We start from the raw sequence: 19,248 nt of genomic DNA on the forward strand, positions 1-19,248 counted from the left end.
GGTGAAGGGAAGAAATAAAATGCTGTGTCAGGCCTTACTTTTTAAAATGTTTCTCACAAGGAAAAACATCATCATCAACAATAACCTACTATTTGGCTGACAGCTGGAAAGTCAATGGATTGATTGCGAGCACCTCCACTTGCATTTGGAAAAATACACATTTAAAAGTACTGTAGGCATTTTTAAAAAAGATCTTGAAGGCCATCCCAATGATGCCCTCAAAATCTGCCAAATTCCAAAATAAAAATACTGCCAATTGTTTATTTTACCATTGACATATAAAATTTAAGCCAAAAACAGTTCTTTTTTAGGTATTGTTCTGTCTTAAGCTTTATATTCCATTCGAGCAGCTTATATAATAACCAGGGTTGGATATTTTGTTTTACAAATCCTGCTGCATGGTTACAAAATTCCTACTCTATAATTATTTTCTCTTTGATTTGATTTGATATCCGTGATTTACTCAGTTATACCCCCAGAATCTGCTCTATTTAAAAAAAAAAAAAAAAAACAATCCACTATGCAACAATTCACCTTAAAGTTAGCATCCAAAATCTGCAAAGCAAACACTGGGAACTTCCTAAAAACAACATTTCTCTTTTTTGTTCCTGTGGTCACTGAAAATACCAGAGACAAACGCATGCCCCGACTTCCAATTGCTGAGACTGCGGCTCCTGGCTTTACCACAGTTCGAATTATAGGCAATGCCCCTCCCTAGCTGCTGCTCAGTACCAAGTCCAGCACTCTACTACCACATTTCTAATTTCCATAAGTAATGTTACCTCCCTAGTTGCTGCTCAGTACCAAGTCCTGCACAAGCCAGGAATGCCTAACCCTCTTGATTTCATGCCACATGCAAGTACTTATGTACAGTAACTTAAGTAGAGGTAGACAGAGGGCAGGGGCCACTGAACATTTATTGAAAAAAGCTGCTGAGACCAGTGATTAATCCCCTAACCAGAAAATCAAGGGGCAGAAGTTCCTAGTTGCAAGAGACAATAGGAAAGTTTAATTCAGGAACATTTGAGATGCTACTAGAAGCTTTTTCTCCACAAGTCCTTCCTTTACCACTCCAGCTTTTTGGTTTGTATAATGCCCTTTCATCATCCCCAAACACATTGAATATTAATATTGTCCATCATTTGTTATTACATAGAAAGGGTGCTTATGTTCCTGCTCTTAAAGCTAAAACAGTGAGTTTGCATTTTTATGGATTTCTCAAAAGCTAAGAGTCATCAGGTGGCATCAAGGAGGAGTGAAGGACTGCCAGTCGTGTAGCTCAGTCCCCCCAAATTCTTCTGTACCTTCGCTAATTGCACAGAAACAGAAAAACTGCTTTCCTTCCCTCTCCATTTCTCAACTTATCCTTTCATTATCCTTCCAACAACCAGCCTACTCTCTCACCTTCCCTGCTCAGACTGGTCTGTTACACCCTATACTGACAGACTGCCTCAACCCGTGTTCCATATTTGTTTTGCTATGGGGCCAAGTAAGCACAACTAAAAGTGTTTACTGGGTGTTTAATTTTGTCATTCAAAAATTAAAGTTGGAATTGGAGGCGTGGCTCGGTGAGTAGAGCGCTAGCCAATGAGTAAAAGCATCAGGTACCAAGTTCCAGGTGGGAGTCTTGGACAACAAAGGAAAGAAAAGAATAGAAAAGGAAGGAAGGAAGGAAGGAAGGAAGGAAGGAAGGAAGGAAGGAAGGAAGGAAGGAAGGAAGGAAGGAAGGAAGGAAGGAAGGAAGGAAGGGAATGGGGAAGGGAAGATGAGAGGAAGGGGAACAGAGAAAGGAGAAAGGAAAGGGGAAGGGAAGGGAAAAGGGAAAGGAGAAAGGAAGCTGGGGGGGAGGGGGAAGGAAGGGAAGGGAAAGAAGAAAAGAAGGGGAAAGGAGAAAGGAAAGGGGAAGGAAAAGGAATTTAATTTAATTTTATTGAATATAAAAATATCAAGGAGAAAATCAGCACTTCACTTTTATCCATGAAAATGTTATCAATAGGGTTGGGAAGGTGGCTCAATAGTAGAGTTCTTACCTCGAATGCCTGAGGCCCTGGGTTCAATTCCTCAGCACCACATAAACAGAAAAAGCCAGAAGTGGCGCTGTGGCTCTAGTGGGGCAGCCCATGCCCAGAATTCAAGCCCCACGACCAACAAAAAGAAAAAGAAAAATCTTTTAAAATGTTATCAATAAAAACCAGACATTACTGGCTCATGCCTGTGATCCTAGCTACTCAGGAGGTTTAGATCTGAGGATCATGGTTCAAAGCCAATCAGGACAGAGAAGTCATGAGGCTATTTAACCTCCAATTTACCACCAAAAAGGTGAAAGTGCAGCTGTGGCTCAAGTGATAGAGTGTAGCCTTGAGCACTAAAGCTCAGAGACAGCATGGGACCCTGAGTTCAAGCCCCAAGAACAGCACACACCACATACACACACCAAAAAAAAGAAAAAAATTATATCAATATTTTGGTATGTCTGAAGAAGGTACTAATGCAACTTCATCCTAAAACTGAACAGAACTGCTCAGTAGCTGCTTAGGCTCTATATGATAAAATTGAGCTCCTTAGTTTCCTCAATCTACCCACCCACTTGACCCCAAGAAACCTTCATCTGAACTAGTGTGGAATGTGTATAACTCTAGTGGGAATACCTTCCAGGACAACACCCTTCAGAGCCCCTTATTCCTACAGGTTAGGCTCAAGTACATTTCCCATGATGGTAGAACCTTCCCTTTATGAATTCCTACATCACCTTCCACACCTCTTGTCATAGGCTCTCACTTACATATTCATTCATTTAATCAATATTAACAGATCAAGTGAAAGGTGGTACGTCAGTATTCATTCACCACACTATAATATTAAGCATGATTTGAGCAAACTGGTATCTCCCCAGATTCACAGGTCACTGTCATGCCAATACTTGTTGATAGGCAAAACTAATAACTTGAGTTCTTTAACCACCCATTAAATATGGACTGTTTATGGATATTCTTCTAAGACTAGAATACAGTGACTAGAAAATTAGATGGAATAACTTTGGAACTTATAGGTGAATTACCCATTACACACAAAAAGTGCATAATTGAGACAGGGGCATCAACAAAGTCTTACACATTACAAGTTGGAAACCTACCTACTGCAACTCACTTCAGGTTGTAAAACTCCAGTCAAAGGAAGAAGTGTAACTTATTTACTCTGAACTCTTCCCCACAGTGCCATGTCTAAATGAGCCTTAAAGAGCTGTTTAAAAATAACTAGGAAAGCCAGATTCTGGAAGAATAATACACAGAACATATAGATGAATCTTTTTCCCTAAATTGGCTGTTTAGTTTGGGCTGTGCTATTTCCTGCTCAAATTGGTTTCCTGCAATTTGTTAAGGCTGCCAAATACTTAGTGATCTCGGTGATATACTTAACACAAATCGGCACATCTTCCTTATTTTTCACAATGACAAGAAATTTTCAGAGGAACTTGCAGAGTGAGGATAATAATAAAAGTGAGTTCATTTGTTTGCTTTTCCAGATTTGTCATTTCCATCCAGTTGCTAGTGGCTTAGGAAATCAACGAATAGCTGCTAATACCACTTCCTGTCTGATATTGATTTGGGGACAGCTTCTTCAGTGGTAGATAGGTTCCAACATGAGTATACTAACATCACTATAAACCAAAAGGTTTGGGGGGGGGGGGGGCGGGGAAGATCAGGTTAAAAAGAACATCAGTCCTCAATACTGCTCTTTAAAAATCAAAAGATGCAAAATGTTAATAAAAAGGTAGGTCCATTACTATGTACAATGGCATCCTTTATTTTAATCTAAGAACAAAATTATCTGCTATAAGAGCAAACTTATATAGTCTGAGATAATGCAGCAGAGAATGTGAGCAGCCAGGACACAGTTAAGTTCTTAAAGAGCACATTCATTTATTAAAGTGGCATTATAATCTGCTGTGTGTCACACACTGTATTATTTTGCCCAAGCAGCTTTACATGCAAATACTTATTGCAACGATTCATTGATCTGGTTCAAGGTTTAGCAAAAAAATAGTTTCAGTAGTCTTTAGAAGAACTTACTTTCTTAGAGTATAAATTACATTTTCAAAACTATATATATGACACAACTTAGTTCTTATATTCAGAAATCCTGAGGTCTTCAATCATTCAAATACAGTGCCCTATATTTACACCTGTGAATAGCCTAAGGCTGCGATGAATAAGAGTCCTGAGAGAAAAGAAAGCGTTTTAATAAATATTAAAAATTCCAAGTTACATTTAATACAAAATTTACTTCACACTGAAAAATGTAGAAAAGGCTGGTGACAGTTTTTATCAATACTTTTTTTAGATGTGATAAATTATTTCACCACACATCTAAGTTATAAATCATAACAAACCTATTACTGAGTACCAAGAAAAAACCTTAAATGAGACAGACTCAAAAGACAGGTTTTCTACTTTTATCAACATATCTTTTTAATTCTAAGAACAGATAGATCTCTGTTAATTTATAAAACCCTAGTATAATTGCATTCTTAACCTAAAGGCAAGATTCTTTCAAAACAACACATAAGTCTTAGTTCTTTTCTCGGCTCAAGTTGGAACAGGTGAAGGACATGGCACATGTACTCCCAGAGCCTTTCCTCCAGCCTTGTAGAATATTTTTTATACTTTGGTACAAATAGGGGGAAAAAGCATCTGCATGAAAAATGGTGTTACCTAATTGATCCAGCTACATCAGGTCTAAGGAGCAGGTTTACTCTTTAATATACAGACTAGGAAAGACTGAGGTAAAGATACTATGGCTTGGAATGTTCCCACAAGCTTTATTTACTGCTACTCCTGGGGCACAGGTATGAGGAAGGGAGCAAAGGTCATGAACATAGCAACACACAAAGCCATCGAGCCATAACCTCTGTCATCATTAAAAGTCTTTGATGAGGCCCACAATGCCAAGCACTGCTGTACTGTAGACAAGATTACCCTAAGAGTACCCTAAGATATGTATTCAAATGTTTTTTTCTTTCATGCGATTGTTTCTAACACATTTATAAGATGATTTCTTTGGTGCTTTGTATGTCCCTCCCCCACAGTATAACCCCTGCTTTCACTGTATTTGATGTTGGTATAATTTGTGGAGGGAAAGGGAAAAAACCGAATCGTTTAAATAGGGATACAGGTGGACCCATTGCTACAATGAGATGTACAAGTCGTTATGTCGAAAACGAACTTTACAACTTTGGAGGGGGGCGGGGGGAGGATGGGAAGGGATGGGAAGGGGATACAAAGGAGGAGGCTACAATGCTTGATAAGAACTGTACTCATTATCTTGTCATGTAATTGTAACCCCTCTGTACAGTATTTTCACAATTAAAAAAAAAAAGAGTTGTTCAACAGAGCTTTCTTTTTTCTTTTTTTTTTTTGCCAGTTTTGGGGCTTGAACTGAGGGCCTGGGCACTGTCCCTGAGCGTCTTTTGCTCAAGGCTAGCACTCTACCACTTGAGCCACAACATCACTTCCAGCATTTTCTGTATATATGGTACTGAGGAATTGAACCCAGGGCTTCATGCATGCTAGGCAAGCACTCTACCACTAGGCCACCTTCCCAGCCCTACAACAGAGCTTTCTGTGGTGATAGAAATGTATCTACTCTGTCCAATAGGGTAGGCACTATTCATATACAATTAATGAGCATGAAATGTAGCCAATGCAACCAAGAAAGTAAGTTTTTTTTATTTTATTTCATTTCAGTTAATTTTAAGTCACTTGTAATAGTTAAATGGGACTAGTGGCTGCCATTTTGAGAGAAGAGGTCTAAGTTGATTGCCACATTATACATTACAACGTAGCTTTCTAAAATCTTTCAGTGCCCAGGCTGGTGGTTACTGCACATGGACCAGAGTCCATCAGTCATGTCAAACCTGGAATGGACTTGGGAGCGGAAGGTTTCCTCAACAAAGCCAGAGCTTCTCACGCCACTAGTGTCCTGCTCTGCAAACCATACACACCACCAGCAAGGCTACCAACCCACACCTACACTTAAAGTGTCCATTTAAAAGGCCAACCTTAAGAAAGAAAACACTTAGTTTTTTCCGACACCTCTCTATTGAAAGGTAGTTGATATGGGAAAAAGCCAGATGAATCAACAAGCCCCTAAAGACAGAAGGTTCTTTTTAAGGGAGGCAAAACATCTCAATGAGGCTCCTCCCTCCTTCCAACTAGTTTCTACCACATCTCTTCTACAATAAGGTGTTGTGCAAGTTATAACAAAACAGAGTGGTTAACAACTATGGAGTCACATGGACTTAAACTCATCACTGCCATTGCTCACAAGCTGTGTCTCAAAATGGGTTAGTAATAGTTCTTTCTATGAGAGTACAATCAGATAGGAGGTATGTAAAGAATTTGGAAGAAAACTACTACATAATAAATATTATTTGTTATCTATCATAGTTCACCATCCTAACTTTGTTAACACAGTTGGTAGTGGTACCAAATAATAAATATATCTTCCTAGAATCTATTAGGAACTTTACTTTCAAAAATACTCATAATCAAAACATATGTTTAACACAAAATACTTATAATTTTACTATCTTTTAGGACTTGTTTTATACTGTCTCTTCCACCCTCAGAGTCTTATTCTATACTTAGTTGTATCTGCCCCAAATCTCTAAATGCTTTGAAAGGACAGGTCATTAATCTGTCCATTGTGTTCTCTCAAAATAGCTTAAAAATTTACAGAATTATATTCCAGAATAATCAAAAGTAGTTGTTTTTAAAAGGTATAATGAGATCTGTTCTAAGGTGATTCAATGAACACTTAATAATCAGCACTCATTCAGAAGCAAGTACTACCCTAGGATAATATTTAGAAACACACAGGCCAGGGACAAAGGGATGGAAGCCCCTAAGCTTATCTGCTTATGACAGTAACAGCCACGGTGGGTGAGAAGAAGGGTGGCCGGTAATGATAACAGATGGCACGATATTGGGAAGACAGAAAAAAAGCTGGGCACGGTACATCACCAAGGCCAAGGGAAACAGCTCTGATGGCATTCTCTGGAGATCCACCCTTTGGACATGAGATCTATCAAACTGTTTGTTTTCTTTTTTTTTTGGCGGGGGGGGGGGGGGGGGGGGGGGGGGGGTCTGGTCATGGGGCCTGAACTCTGGGCCTGGGCGCTGTCCCTCAGCTCTTCAGCTCAAGGCTAGTGCTCTACCACTTGAGCCACAGCGCCACTTCCGGCTTTTTTCTTTTTGCTTATGTGGTGCTGAGGAATCGAACCCAGGGCCTCGGCATGCAAGGCAAGCGCTCTACCACTGAGCCACCTTCCCAGCCACTGTTTGTTTTCTTTAAAAAAAAAAAAAAAAAAAAGGAAGAAAATTGTGAGGGCCTCTGTGTACATAGCACAGCAGAGGGGGCCAGTTAAAAGTTTATACAGCAGGTCAAGTAAGAGATGGTGAAGGGGAAGAAAAGAGGAAGGAGAAGGAGAGAGGAGGATCACTTACTTTCTAAGTTCAATTTTTAAAATAAATACTCCAAAAATTCTAGTATCCCTAGTAGTAATCTATTTTATACATAAAGAGTATCATGTAACCTTCCAAAACCTAGTAGAGTTCAGAAGTCAGATAAGAAAACTTCCAAAGGCTATTTGAAAGCAGTGTTCAATATTTAAAAAGAAATCCTCAAGCCAGGTACAATGGCTCTCACCCATTATCCTAGCTCACTGGGAGGCTGCAATTGGACAGATCACAGTTCAAGGCTAGCTCAGGTAAAACAGTCAAGAGACTCCTATCTCAACCAACAAAAGCGGGGTCTATGACAGCTTTCTAGTGGCATTCACCTATCAGTCCAGATACAGTAGGAAGTATAAATGAAGTATAAAGGCGTAAGTCCTCATTTTAAAAACCACTAATGCACAAAGGGCTGGAGGCATGGCTCCAGTGCAGGAACAAGAGCAAGGCCTTGAAATCAAACCACTGTACCACCAAAAGCAGAAAAGGAAAAAGAGAAATCCTGAGATTGATTTCTAACATTTCCTATAAAAGCCAGCCATCCAAATAACAAAAGATAGAGAGCAGTGGAACTTACTTGCATGAATTTATTTCTACTTCTAATTTTCTACTAAAAAATCCAAAATTCAAGTGTTACAATACCTGATGTACCATAAATACCAGAATACCGCCGAGTCTTCGGGCCAGATGAAGAAGATTCTTTCATTCGATCAATCACATTTTCTGAAAGCTGAAAAGCAACATTAAAATGAAATCAATGCTAAAAGAACAAAAAGGAAAAATAGTACAAAAACATCCAAGTAACTCAGCCAATATGCATAAAATATGGCCTGCAGAAATCAGGCAAACTCAAATAACTATAAAACTAGAAGCAAGCAAGAGTGGTTTTAAGGTTTCAAGACACGCCCCTTGGTCCCACTTCTTTATTTCCTCCAATGCACTACTAATTGCTCATTATACCTTACTCTTCTCCTTATTTTATGCTGTGCAATAAATCAGAATTTCAGAAAAATATGAGCCATAAGAACTCCTCCAACTTTTCTCCCTTAACCCAAGAAATTTATTTATGTACTAACAGCCCTTATCTCCTGCCTTTTTGTCAGTCCCAAAGAAAAGCATTCCCTTCTTTCTCCCTTTCTTTTTTTAAGGATTAACCATAGATCATTCAACAGATTTTATTAGGAACTGTACCATGAACCACACTAGATTGTGAATTTCAAGTGATCGCATTGCTTAAAGTGGAATAGACAGACAACTGCCAGACATTTAATTACAACACAAAGGGTCTACAGTCTGCAAGAGTGTGATGGAAGTCTACAGAAGCGTAATCCGCAGCAGGGCCAGCAGAGCTGTGTGGTAAGAGGCAGGTGCAGAGAGTCAGGGGAGACTTCTTACAAGCGATGGAGGAACAGAGGTCAGGAAGAGAATGTTCCAAGACAAAGAAACCACATTTAGAATTGATGAGGAAGTTGGTTTGCCACCACTAGCCATCTAAATGAAAATCCAAAGGGGGAAGCCAGCAGCAGTCTGGGGAATCTGGCACACACAGGCCTAGAGATTTGAGTCATCTGCCCCACAGTTACTACTATACCATGGATTTTTACTTTTTTGATAGTACATACCAGTACCTGATGCTTTCTTGTCTACTGTCTTGCCTTTCACACTAGAAAGTTTCATGAAAGCAAGGAGTTAGCTGCCCTATTGTATATCCCTGAGGTCAAGAAGGCTGGCTAATAGAATGAATTGTTAAACAACAACAAAAGTACATGAATGAATGAACAAATGAATGAGTGAAAAAGAAAACTGAAGTGCGGCCATAATGAAAGAGAAAATGCAAAGAGAAGGTATTACAGTTCAGAATTCAAAAACTCTTAGTAAACTCCTCAAAGCGCTTGAGCCAGTTTCATGGGGACAATGAACTCTACTGAAGGATTTTAAAGGATGATGACATGACCAGATTTACATTTCAGGATGATCACTCTGGCTACAGGAGAGAGAACAGATTGGAGAGGGATAAGCACAGAAGAAGGACCCTTCAAGGAGGCTAAAGGACCAATTAAGAAGCTGTTAAGCATATGTCCACATGAAGATTTGCTCAGGGTATTCAAAGCAGTATTACTCATAATAGCAAGAGTGGAAACAACCATCTATCGAGTATCAGAGTATAGTTCAGCAGCAAAGAGGATTGAAATTCTAATACGAGCTACAAAATAATTGTGCCTAGAAATAATTAAAATAGCCAAATACAAAAAGACTACATTCTGTATGATTCCTTTTTCTTAGTTTTTCTTTATGTGTTTTGAGACAGGATCTCACTATGTAGTTTAGACTGGCCTCAAACTCACCTCCTCCTACCTTCAACTCCTGATTTCTGGGAATGACAGGTTTGAATCATACCTACCTACATGGTTCTACTTAAATGGAATGGCCAGAAAAGACAACTCCATAAATACATGTTACCTAAACATGCTATCAAATATATTATATAATATACTATAGTGTTATATAACCAATATGATTTATATGCATATGCATAAAGTTGGTATATAAAACCAATTGTTTTACATGATCTTTTTTTTTTCAGTAGTCCTGAGTTTTGAACCTAGGTCCACATGTTTGCTAAGCAGGTACTCAACAAGGCCACCTGGGCCACACTCGCAGCCCCTTGGTTTATATCTAATTTTTATAAGGTTACTTCATTTTGCTATTTAAATATTTATATTTCAAGCCAAAATCAAAAAAATTGCAAAATTAAAAATGTATTTTACTGGGCTGGGAAGGTGGCTCACTGGTAGAGCTTGCTTCGCATGCATGAGGCCCTGAGTTTGATTCCTCAGCACCACATAAGCAGAAAAAAGCCAGAAGTGGTATTGTGGCTCAAGTGGTAGAGCACTGGCCTTGAGCTGAAGAGCTGAGGGACAGCACCCAGGCCCAGAGTTCAGGCTGTACAACTGACCTATACATATATATATATATATATATATATATATATATATATATATATATGATTTAATATATAGACATATATATTAGATTTAATCAGAAAGTCAGTTAGCTATAAATCAAGTTAGCTATAAACCTCCACCTGTATTAGACACAAGCCACCTCCTAATACCACTTCATTTATTCATCAAATCCATACCTCACTATCATCTACTTCTACTATAAAAGTCCTTTCAGTCCCTAATGTAGCCTCAAAAACATCACCCCCCCCCCAGAGTGGGGAAAAGAAAGCTGGTACAGAATAGATGGAAAAGCATGTCTACCTACTAACTGTGGAACCCTGGAGAAGTGGCCTCACTCCTCTCATTTAAAAATGAAAATACTTACCTGGAGGAATAATGAGGGCTATAGTTTATGCACCATCCATGGTAACTGGCTGCACAGATATTTGGTGCTGTTATTACTCACACAGCTCTAGCCATGGGGACTCTCACTGATTTTTATTTCTTCTCAGTTCATTCTCACCACCTGAGTGTGAGCATGTACTCTTTCCTCTCTACATGAGAGTGAGGTCTTGGCCTACAGCTATGGCTGGCAGCAGCTATGGATGTCCTGGTGAGCGCATGGAAGAGGCTATACTCTTGGAGTGATAAACATGGATTGTCTCCTTCAACCTGTCACTAAATGTTTTCTTAATTTCTCATTTGATTTTATAGCTTCTCTGATTCATCAGAATTAGTGTCACATCTGAGTGTCAATCAAAACATTTCAATCGGTAGTTATATGTAGTTCAATAAATTTATCTGCACATCCCAAAGAATAATACAGGTATCCCAAAGGAAATACCACATAAATACATCATAGGAGGAGCTGGGAAGGTGGCTCAGTTGGTAGAGTGCTTGCCTTGCATGCATGAGGCCCTGGGTTCAATTCCTCAGCACCACATAAGCAGAAAAAGCTGGAAATGGTGTTGTGGCTTAAGTGGTAGAGCACTACCCTGGAGCTGAAGAGGTGAGGAACAGCGCCCAGGCCCAGAGTTCAGGTCGAATGACCAAAATAATATATCTCATAGTAGGGCTGGAGATATAGCTTGAGCCACACCTAAAGTACAGTGCTTTCCAGGAGGCTTCTCTCCAATTAACTAACCAAGTATGGCTCAAGTGGCAGAGCACCAAATAGTGATAGAAAAAACTGAGTTATAGTTCAAACCTCAGTATTGGCACCAAAATATGTAAAAAAAAAAAAAAAAAGTACAAAAAGCCAAGTGTCTGTGGTTTGCACCTGTAATCCTAGCTACTCAGCTGGGATCTCGGATGGAGGTTAAAATCCAGCCTGAGCAGGAAAATCCATGAAACGCTTGCTCCAATTAACAACCAAAAAGCCAGAAGTGTAACTGAGGCTCAAAGTGGTAGAGCGCTATCCTTATGCACAAAAGCTCAGGGACAGGACCAAAGCCCTGAGTTCAAGCCCCAGGACCTTTTGTTCTTACCCTAACTACACAAATAAATCCTTAGGCTCTGCAGAGGAACACCAGTGGCAATGGCAGCCCTCAAAGACAACTTTGGCTTTGAGCGTTTGTGTATGCAATTCTATTCAAAACAACAGTGATTCTGTGCTGTCACTGTACCTGGATAAGCGGCCTCTCGTAAGAAGCAACTTGGCCAGGAAAACACGTCAGGAAAATACAAGGGCACTTCTATCACAAAAGCCTTTTCCCCACATCTACAATGCCTGCTTTCAAGCCATCTCTCTGGGTTCTACATCAAGACAAATCTCAAATGCAACTTATAGAAATTATTAATACTAAAGAATACTGAAATAACCCATACACATACTGATGCAAAGAATTACAATCAGAGGCCCATAAACTGCAAAGTCCATGGATCATTCAACTATGGGCATACAGTGCACTGCTTGGGGCAGAGTCTGTAGCTTACACTCACAAAGTTCTGTGCCTTAGAAGTTAACAACTATTAGGAGAGGTGATCTTTGTGTGTCTTCTAGTCTTCCCATTCATCTCTTCCCACCCATTTGGTCTCATTCAAACTTAGCACAAACACACCACCCCCAGATGCTGAATCCAGTATTTTCTCAGAGTCAGGAGGCTGGATGAGAAGCACAAAAATAAAGGACAGAGTAAAAGGAGAAGGAAACTCTTAAGTTGCCCTTCTCAGAGGTGAAGTCAGGAACCATGAGATAAGAAACAAATCAGACCCCCAGCCCAACAAGTTCTCCACTCTTCTTCCAGATGTGTCTCAACAAATTGATTAAAGAACTCAGACCCATTTTATCCCTTGATCTTTCTTCTACATAGGAATCTGTCAAGATAAGCTTTTTTTACAATTATCTTTGTAAGAAACAGGCTCTCACCAGGCACCAGTGGCTCACACCTATAGTCCTAGCTACTCAGGAGTCTGAGACCTAGAGAATCTGCCTGGGCAGAAAAGTCTGCAAGGTTCCATCTCCAATTAACCAGCAAAATGTTAATGACAGATGTGGCTCAAGTGATGGAGGGCCAGTTGTCAACCAGAGAGCCAAGCAATCTTACTAAGCAAGAACATGAGGCCCTGAGTTCAAGCCCCAATACCAGTTTTAAAAAGGGAGTGGAGGGACTGGGAATGTGGCTTAGTGGTAGAGTACACATAAATAGAAAAGGCTACAAGTGGTGCTGTGGCTCAAGTAGTAGAGTGTTAGCCTTGAGCAAAAAGAAGCTTAGGGTCAGTGTCTAAACCCTGAATTCAAGCCCCACGACTGGCCAGGAAAAAAAAAAAAAAAAGGAACAGTATCCCAAAACTGCTATCATTATTTGGGAGAAATTACTCCCATAAACTTAAGGACATAGGGTGCTGTGGGGAGTACATTCAGATACAGATATATAATTATAAAATAAATAATTCATAGCTTGTATTTACAGTTTATCATAGTGTTCCTTTGCATTTGTTATTAGCAGATAAAACACAAAACTGTCTATCCTAGATTTTCAAAGCTTAAGAGGATAGCATGCTCAAGAGATTCACAGAATCTAAAGTTAAAAGAACCCAATCATCCATTAGTTAAATGAATTACTTCTACAACACTCACAGCAACTGACAGAATGAATCTTTAGTCTCTGCTCATATACCTTCTCCACAGTCTTCCTTAACACATCTCATTGAGTAATCCCTTCACTGAGGAACTCAGAACAGCCAATACCTCCCAAAGCATACAATGTATCATGTAAGTATTCATACTGCCACATTGGCTCCTGTGAATTTTAACTTGCAACTTCAAGGCCAGATGCAGAGATCCATCTAGGTCTGGAAACCACGATAAGTAAAACTTTGAAAATGATACTCATTGAAGTTGACATGTGCTCTAGAAGAGTTCACTCACAGCTTTGATGTTTAAGATAAACTTGTGAGATTGGGTGCTAAGTTTACCTTCCAAGCAGGCACCGCAGGTGGTCACAAAAATCCTATTAAGCACATGTAATGTGAGTAATAAAAAAGGTTCTGTCTTTCAATCACTAGAAATTTATTGTAGACTTGCAAGAGGAAAACAAGCCTTTTAACCAAGCCAGGAGTGGTTTTAGATTTGAAGCTGGAATCAGATACGTCTATACCCGGTGTGGTAGAGCACATCTATAACCCTAGCATTCAAGACGTAGTGAGGCCAGCGCCGACTATATGGAAAAACCCTGTCATGAAATGCCAAAAAGTAATAAATGAATAAATAAGCAAACAAACAAACATGGAAGGAGGGGCAAAAGAATTTTTTAAAGGCCCTATAAATATCATGAAAATAGGACGTGACAGCCTATCCTTCAGCTTAAAACTGAAAACAGGTTCATTAATTGATAGCTATTAAGGACTTCAGCAAGAAAAACATAAAAAAAATACTCTAATAATCTTGGCCTAGTTATTGAATGCTTTATGTTGCTCACTAAATGGTATTCTATCTACATGAAGATAGTGAAGATGAAGCTGAGCATCAGTGGCTCAAGCTTATAAATCTAGTTTCTTGGGAGACTGAGGTTTTGAGATTAGAGTCTGAGCAGAAAAGTCTGTGAAACTTTTATCTCCAAAATAACCAGCAAAGAGCAGAACTGAAGGTGCAGGTCAAATAGCAAAGCACCAGCCAAGCAAGCAGGGTCCCAGTATTGCAAAATTCAAAAGAAAGGAAGAAAAGAATGGAGGGAGGAAGGCTGGGAGGGAGGGAGGGAAGGAGGAAGGAAGCAAGGAAGGAAGGAAGGGAAGGAAGGAACGAAAAAAAAGACTAGTGTTCTTAATGAAACAGAAACGGTTTTCTGGCAGTGACTGTTGAACTGCTGGTACAATCTGGTTTCTTAGAACTGATGGCCTAAATTTTGAAAATTGATCAAAGTTGGAAGTTTTTCTTCAAATGGACCTTTGCAATCAAAACTGAACCTCAGGCCTCATCAGTACTGTCTTAACCGACTGAACTAAAAACGATGTCTTGCTTACATACTGAGAATACTGTTCCCAGTCCGCAAGGAGAAATACGATGACTATTCCAATAAACCAAGAAAAATATTAACTAAAAGGTATCTACCAAAAAAAAAAAAAAACACCAACAACAAACCTAGACAAAATTCCCACAGGCAATGGGAATGGGGCAGGACCCAGGATTCCCTCCCATCTCCCATCCAAACCCTGAGTGGTATACTCTTGTGGTGCAAACATGTGATTTGTATGTAAGCACTTAAAGGCCATGTATGTTTATGCACCCATTCTTTTAAACAACTCTATCAGGTACTACTGATTAAGGGTAAACACTGTAAGTAAATGTAAGTAAATACATACTGACATACATGTCAAGTTCTCCCTAAGGTGCGTTAATCAGATACACTAAATAAGAAACACCACTGATGGGCTGGGAAGGTGGCTCAGTGGTAGAGCGCTTGCCTTGCATGCATGAGGCCCTGGGTTCGATTCCCCAGCACCACATAAGCAAAAAGGAAAACAGCCGGAAGTGGCGTTGTGGCTCAAGTGGTGGAGCGCTAGCCTTGAGTTGAAGAGCTGAGGGACAGCGCCCAGGCCCAGAGTTCAGGCCCCACAACCGGACCCAAAAAAAAAAGAAAAGAAAAAGAAACACCACTGAAAGAGTTAACACAGCTAGTAAAAAGTAATGCTTTGATCCAAACCCAGGTAAGTTTAATTCCAAATCACACACCATTTTGTACATGGTTATTTTTCAGGGTTTCAGGGTTGAAAGGAACCCTAAAATGGCGATCTTGAATTATGAGATGCTTTATATACCTTTCATCATCTTCTTACTCTAATCAATCAAAGGAAGTGAATGATATTCCCCTTTACAAATAAGACTATATCATCAGAAAAGCAATCTGTTGAAGATCTCACTCAGACTAAATTCTAAGATTAAAAACTTGAAAGTCTACCTAAGTTCAAATTGACATTTTTTTTGACCATGACCTTCAGGAAACCATAATGACCTCTAAGTATTCACAATTTAATAGCATGCCATTTTTAGAAGAAACTTCACTAGGTTGAGCATGGCTACACGAAAGTTATGGTGTCACTGGGCTCACCGTTCAGAACTGGAAAAGATCAAAGACTTGAGGGACATTCTCAACTCCACTATTTTTCACAAGAGAAAAATGAAAGTCAAGGAGGTTGCAAATCATGCTTGGAAAAGGATTTGAAGCAGAGTGCAAGGGTAGTATGGGTGAAGAAAAGCACACAGCCAAAATGAAAGCAGTGTTTTAACATTCTCTACCTGATATAATGTATATACAAGAAAGGAATAAAAATGAAAGCTTTAAACAGTAACAATGTAGATAAAAATGTATGGAAGAAAAGGAAAAAAATAAAAGTTTCTATCAAATTGTCTGGCTAAAGGGCACAGTTTCTTTTCTTAAAATGAGTAAGAAGGCCTTTTTTTTTTTAATGACTACCATTGTAATCATTATGTTTCCTAACTGTCCTGCTTACCTTACTCACCCTAGCGTAGTACTTGGCATAAATCTCTGTAGTGGGGTCAAAAATCTCTTTTAATTGATTGATACTAGAGCATGAGAACATGGATCTATACATTTTTCTAATCAATATCTCACCCAAACCTACTTTTTTTTCTTTTTTAAAACTTTTCACCTTCCAGTAGGGAAGGCAACACTTTTTCATATCTGCATAAAATTTAAGAGATTATAATTAATTTTCATTTTACTCCGAGTACCAATTAAATCACAATATAGCAAAGCATGTAATGTCTGTTATTTTAGTACAAAATATAGTCCTGTGGTTCATGAATACAATATATAGAGAAATAAATGCTGGTCACAGACCAAAAACTGAGTTCAACAGTCTTGAGTTTCTATAAAGAAAACTTTAATAAGTTCTTTCCAAGGTAACAATTTCAGAAGAAAAAGTTTGTAAACACTTTAAATATTGAATAACTTTTATTTCCTAATAACAAATGCTGCAAGTAGTTTACACATGTACCAACACTAGCTGTATAATAACAGAGGAGGAAAAACTGTAGTTATAAAACTTCTCTGAAGTCATAAAGCTTTATTTACTAGGTTCAGACATCAAACTTCCAAAAAAATGTGCAGCTCCACATTCAGGTGCACCGGGGAGAGCGTGTTAATAAAGTTAGTGCTGGTATGCTGACACCCTAGAGAAAAAAAAAATCAAGTTTCCAGTTTATGTATCCAGTACATGCACAGAAGGTATAAAGTTATTCTCTACAACGTCTCAGTCAGAATTACAACTTCAACTAGCCTAAAGAACTGCACATCTAAATCAGCCCCTATTCAAGCTGGTAGAGCTGAGGCCTGTAGCAACTGGGCCTAGTCCAACAGGAGGAGCCTGGGGAAAAAACGAGATATCAGGTGAAAGTGAAGGAGAAGCCAGAAGTCAGCCAGACGGGCCAGAAAAATTGGTGTGTGCGTGTGTGAGTGTGTGTGTGTGTGTGTGTGTGCGTGTGTGAGTGTGTGTGTCCGTGTGTGTCTGTGTGTGTGCGCGCGCAGGGGGCAGGGAAGAGCATTCAATGACACAGGGTAAATGAAGGCGAGCCTTCCCGGTGCAAAGCAGGGTTTGGGGTCTTGACCTCAGAAAGCCTCATGTCCTGCAGCTAGTGACCGGTGAAGACTCGACCGTGAGAGCCCTTTGCAGCTCCAATCACCCTGGCACCCTCCCTACTCGCCCCCAAGCCTTGCCTGGCACTTGGCACGCCACCGAGACCTCTCTCTCTGAATGAGTGCTCCAAGTTTGGAAACTCCCGAATTCTTCCCCCAAAGACCTAGGATTCTGGCGGGGCAGAACCAGGGCGGGCCCGGGATGGGAGACAGCAGGCCGGTCGGGTCCGGGGACCGTCGGGGCGCGGGGGTCCCCGTCCGAGGGCTGGACATCCGTCCACCCCCACCCCCACCACTCACCCGGATGCCCTTCACCACCGTGATGTTCTCATTCTCGTCCGCCTCGAAGGTGACCCGGCGAGTGCTGGCGGCCCCGCCCATGGCTCCTACTCCGGTCCCCGCAGTCTGGGCGAGGGTGCACGAGCAGCTAGGACCCCGCGCGCACACCCGCGCGTGGAGCCGCCGGGACACTTCCTCCGCCCGGCGGGTGCAAGGCTACGACCCCAAGAAGCAAGGAGACGGCGCGGACCCTGGGCTCCCGCCTCCTCCGGTCACGTGCCGTCGCTGAAACACCTCGGGATGGTTGAAAAGGAGAAGGTCCCACCTCTCCTACTTCACGATGCTCTGATTGGTTGTCTTGGACCCGGATGCTATGGCAACAGGTGGTGGTTAACAAGATTTCCGGAGCCCCTGAGTGTAGTGGGAATTGTAGTCTGTTCTTTTACTCTAATGTACGAAAGCAGCAGGGCATTCTGGGAGTTGTGGTCCTGAAGAGTCGAAAGGCTTCTAACTCCACAACCTTCAGAAAAGTTGAAGGCTGAAGTTAACGCAAGGCACTGTTGGATGTAGGAGACACTCCGCTAGTCAATTCACGCCTGCGGTCCTATTTATAAATTCTTGACACAAAACAGAATTTCTTTATTCCACTTGTAAACATTGTTTTATTTTATTTTGTAAAGCATAATTTTATAGTTTTCAAATCTACATATGAGAAAACTCAAGGAAAAAAATTATTCACAGAGTGCCTATAAGGCATGCATTTGTATCTTCTCTTACATGAAGAGACCAAGATATGGTTAGGCAGAGAAAAGTTATGTGATTACCAAAGATGGCATAAATTAATGAAAAATTAAAGTACACCAGACTTAAGGTGAACTATTTTGGAAAGCTTCCTGTTCAGTATTTCACATTTACAAGAGGCAAATAAGCTTAAGATTTTTCCATGTACATATTACATCATGTTTTATTAATTAAGTGTTTTGGTATATGACCTTAGACTTCCAAAGGCAGGGGTATTTCCTTTAGAAACTAGATGAATGGAGGCTGCAAGTATAGACCACTGATAGCATGGGCAAGGGCCTGGGTTCAATGCCCAGTACAAAAGAAAACAGAAATTAAGTGCTCAGGGCCTGGGCACTGCCCCTGAGCCTCTTTGGGTTCAAGGCTAGCACTCGGCCACTTCGGCCACAGCACCACTTCCAGCTTTTTCCCAGTTGTTTCTTGGAGATAAAGCCAGCCTGGGCTGGCTTTGAACTGCAATTGTGACATCTCAGCCTCCTAAGTAGCTAGGATTACAAGTGTGAACCATAAGCTCCCAGCAACCGTATTTTGTATTACCTTCTTTCAACATTAAAAGCAGTGAACCACAGCATACCATGGCATCTTCTGATACCCAAGGAATACACAGCAAAGTACCTT

The 19,248-nt window shown here is 40.3% G+C and overlaps 1 protein-coding gene across 2 annotated transcripts in view; it reads right to left on the minus strand.

Annotated features, from left to right (window-relative positions):
- Chchd3 (coiled-coil-helix-coiled-coil-helix domain containing 3) overlaps positions 1-18,093 on the minus strand; it is a 266,634-nt gene extending 248,541 nt beyond the window's left edge. The window contains exons 1-2 of one of the 2 annotated variants that reach the window (XM_069996789.1): positions 17,851-18,093; positions 8,154-8,241 (exon numbers count right to left, since the gene is read on the minus strand). In XM_069996789.1, the coding sequence (XP_069852890.1) occupies positions 8,154-8,241; positions 17,851-17,931 (169 nt within the window). In that variant the 5' untranslated portion in view covers positions 17,932-18,093. The remainder of the gene's footprint in view (positions 1-8,153; positions 8,242-17,850) is intronic. The other variant, XM_069996790.1, reaches the window with a different exon arrangement.
- Positions 18,094-19,248: the final 1,155 nt, after the last annotated feature.

Source organism: Dipodomys merriami, unplaced genomic scaffold (genome assembly GCF_024711535.1).
Source record: "Dipodomys merriami isolate MVZ:Mamm:240054 unplaced genomic scaffold, mDipMer1.0.p SCAF_5, whole genome shotgun sequence".
Classification (NCBI taxonomy): Eukaryota; Metazoa; Chordata; class Mammalia; order Rodentia; family Heteromyidae; genus Dipodomys; species Dipodomys merriami.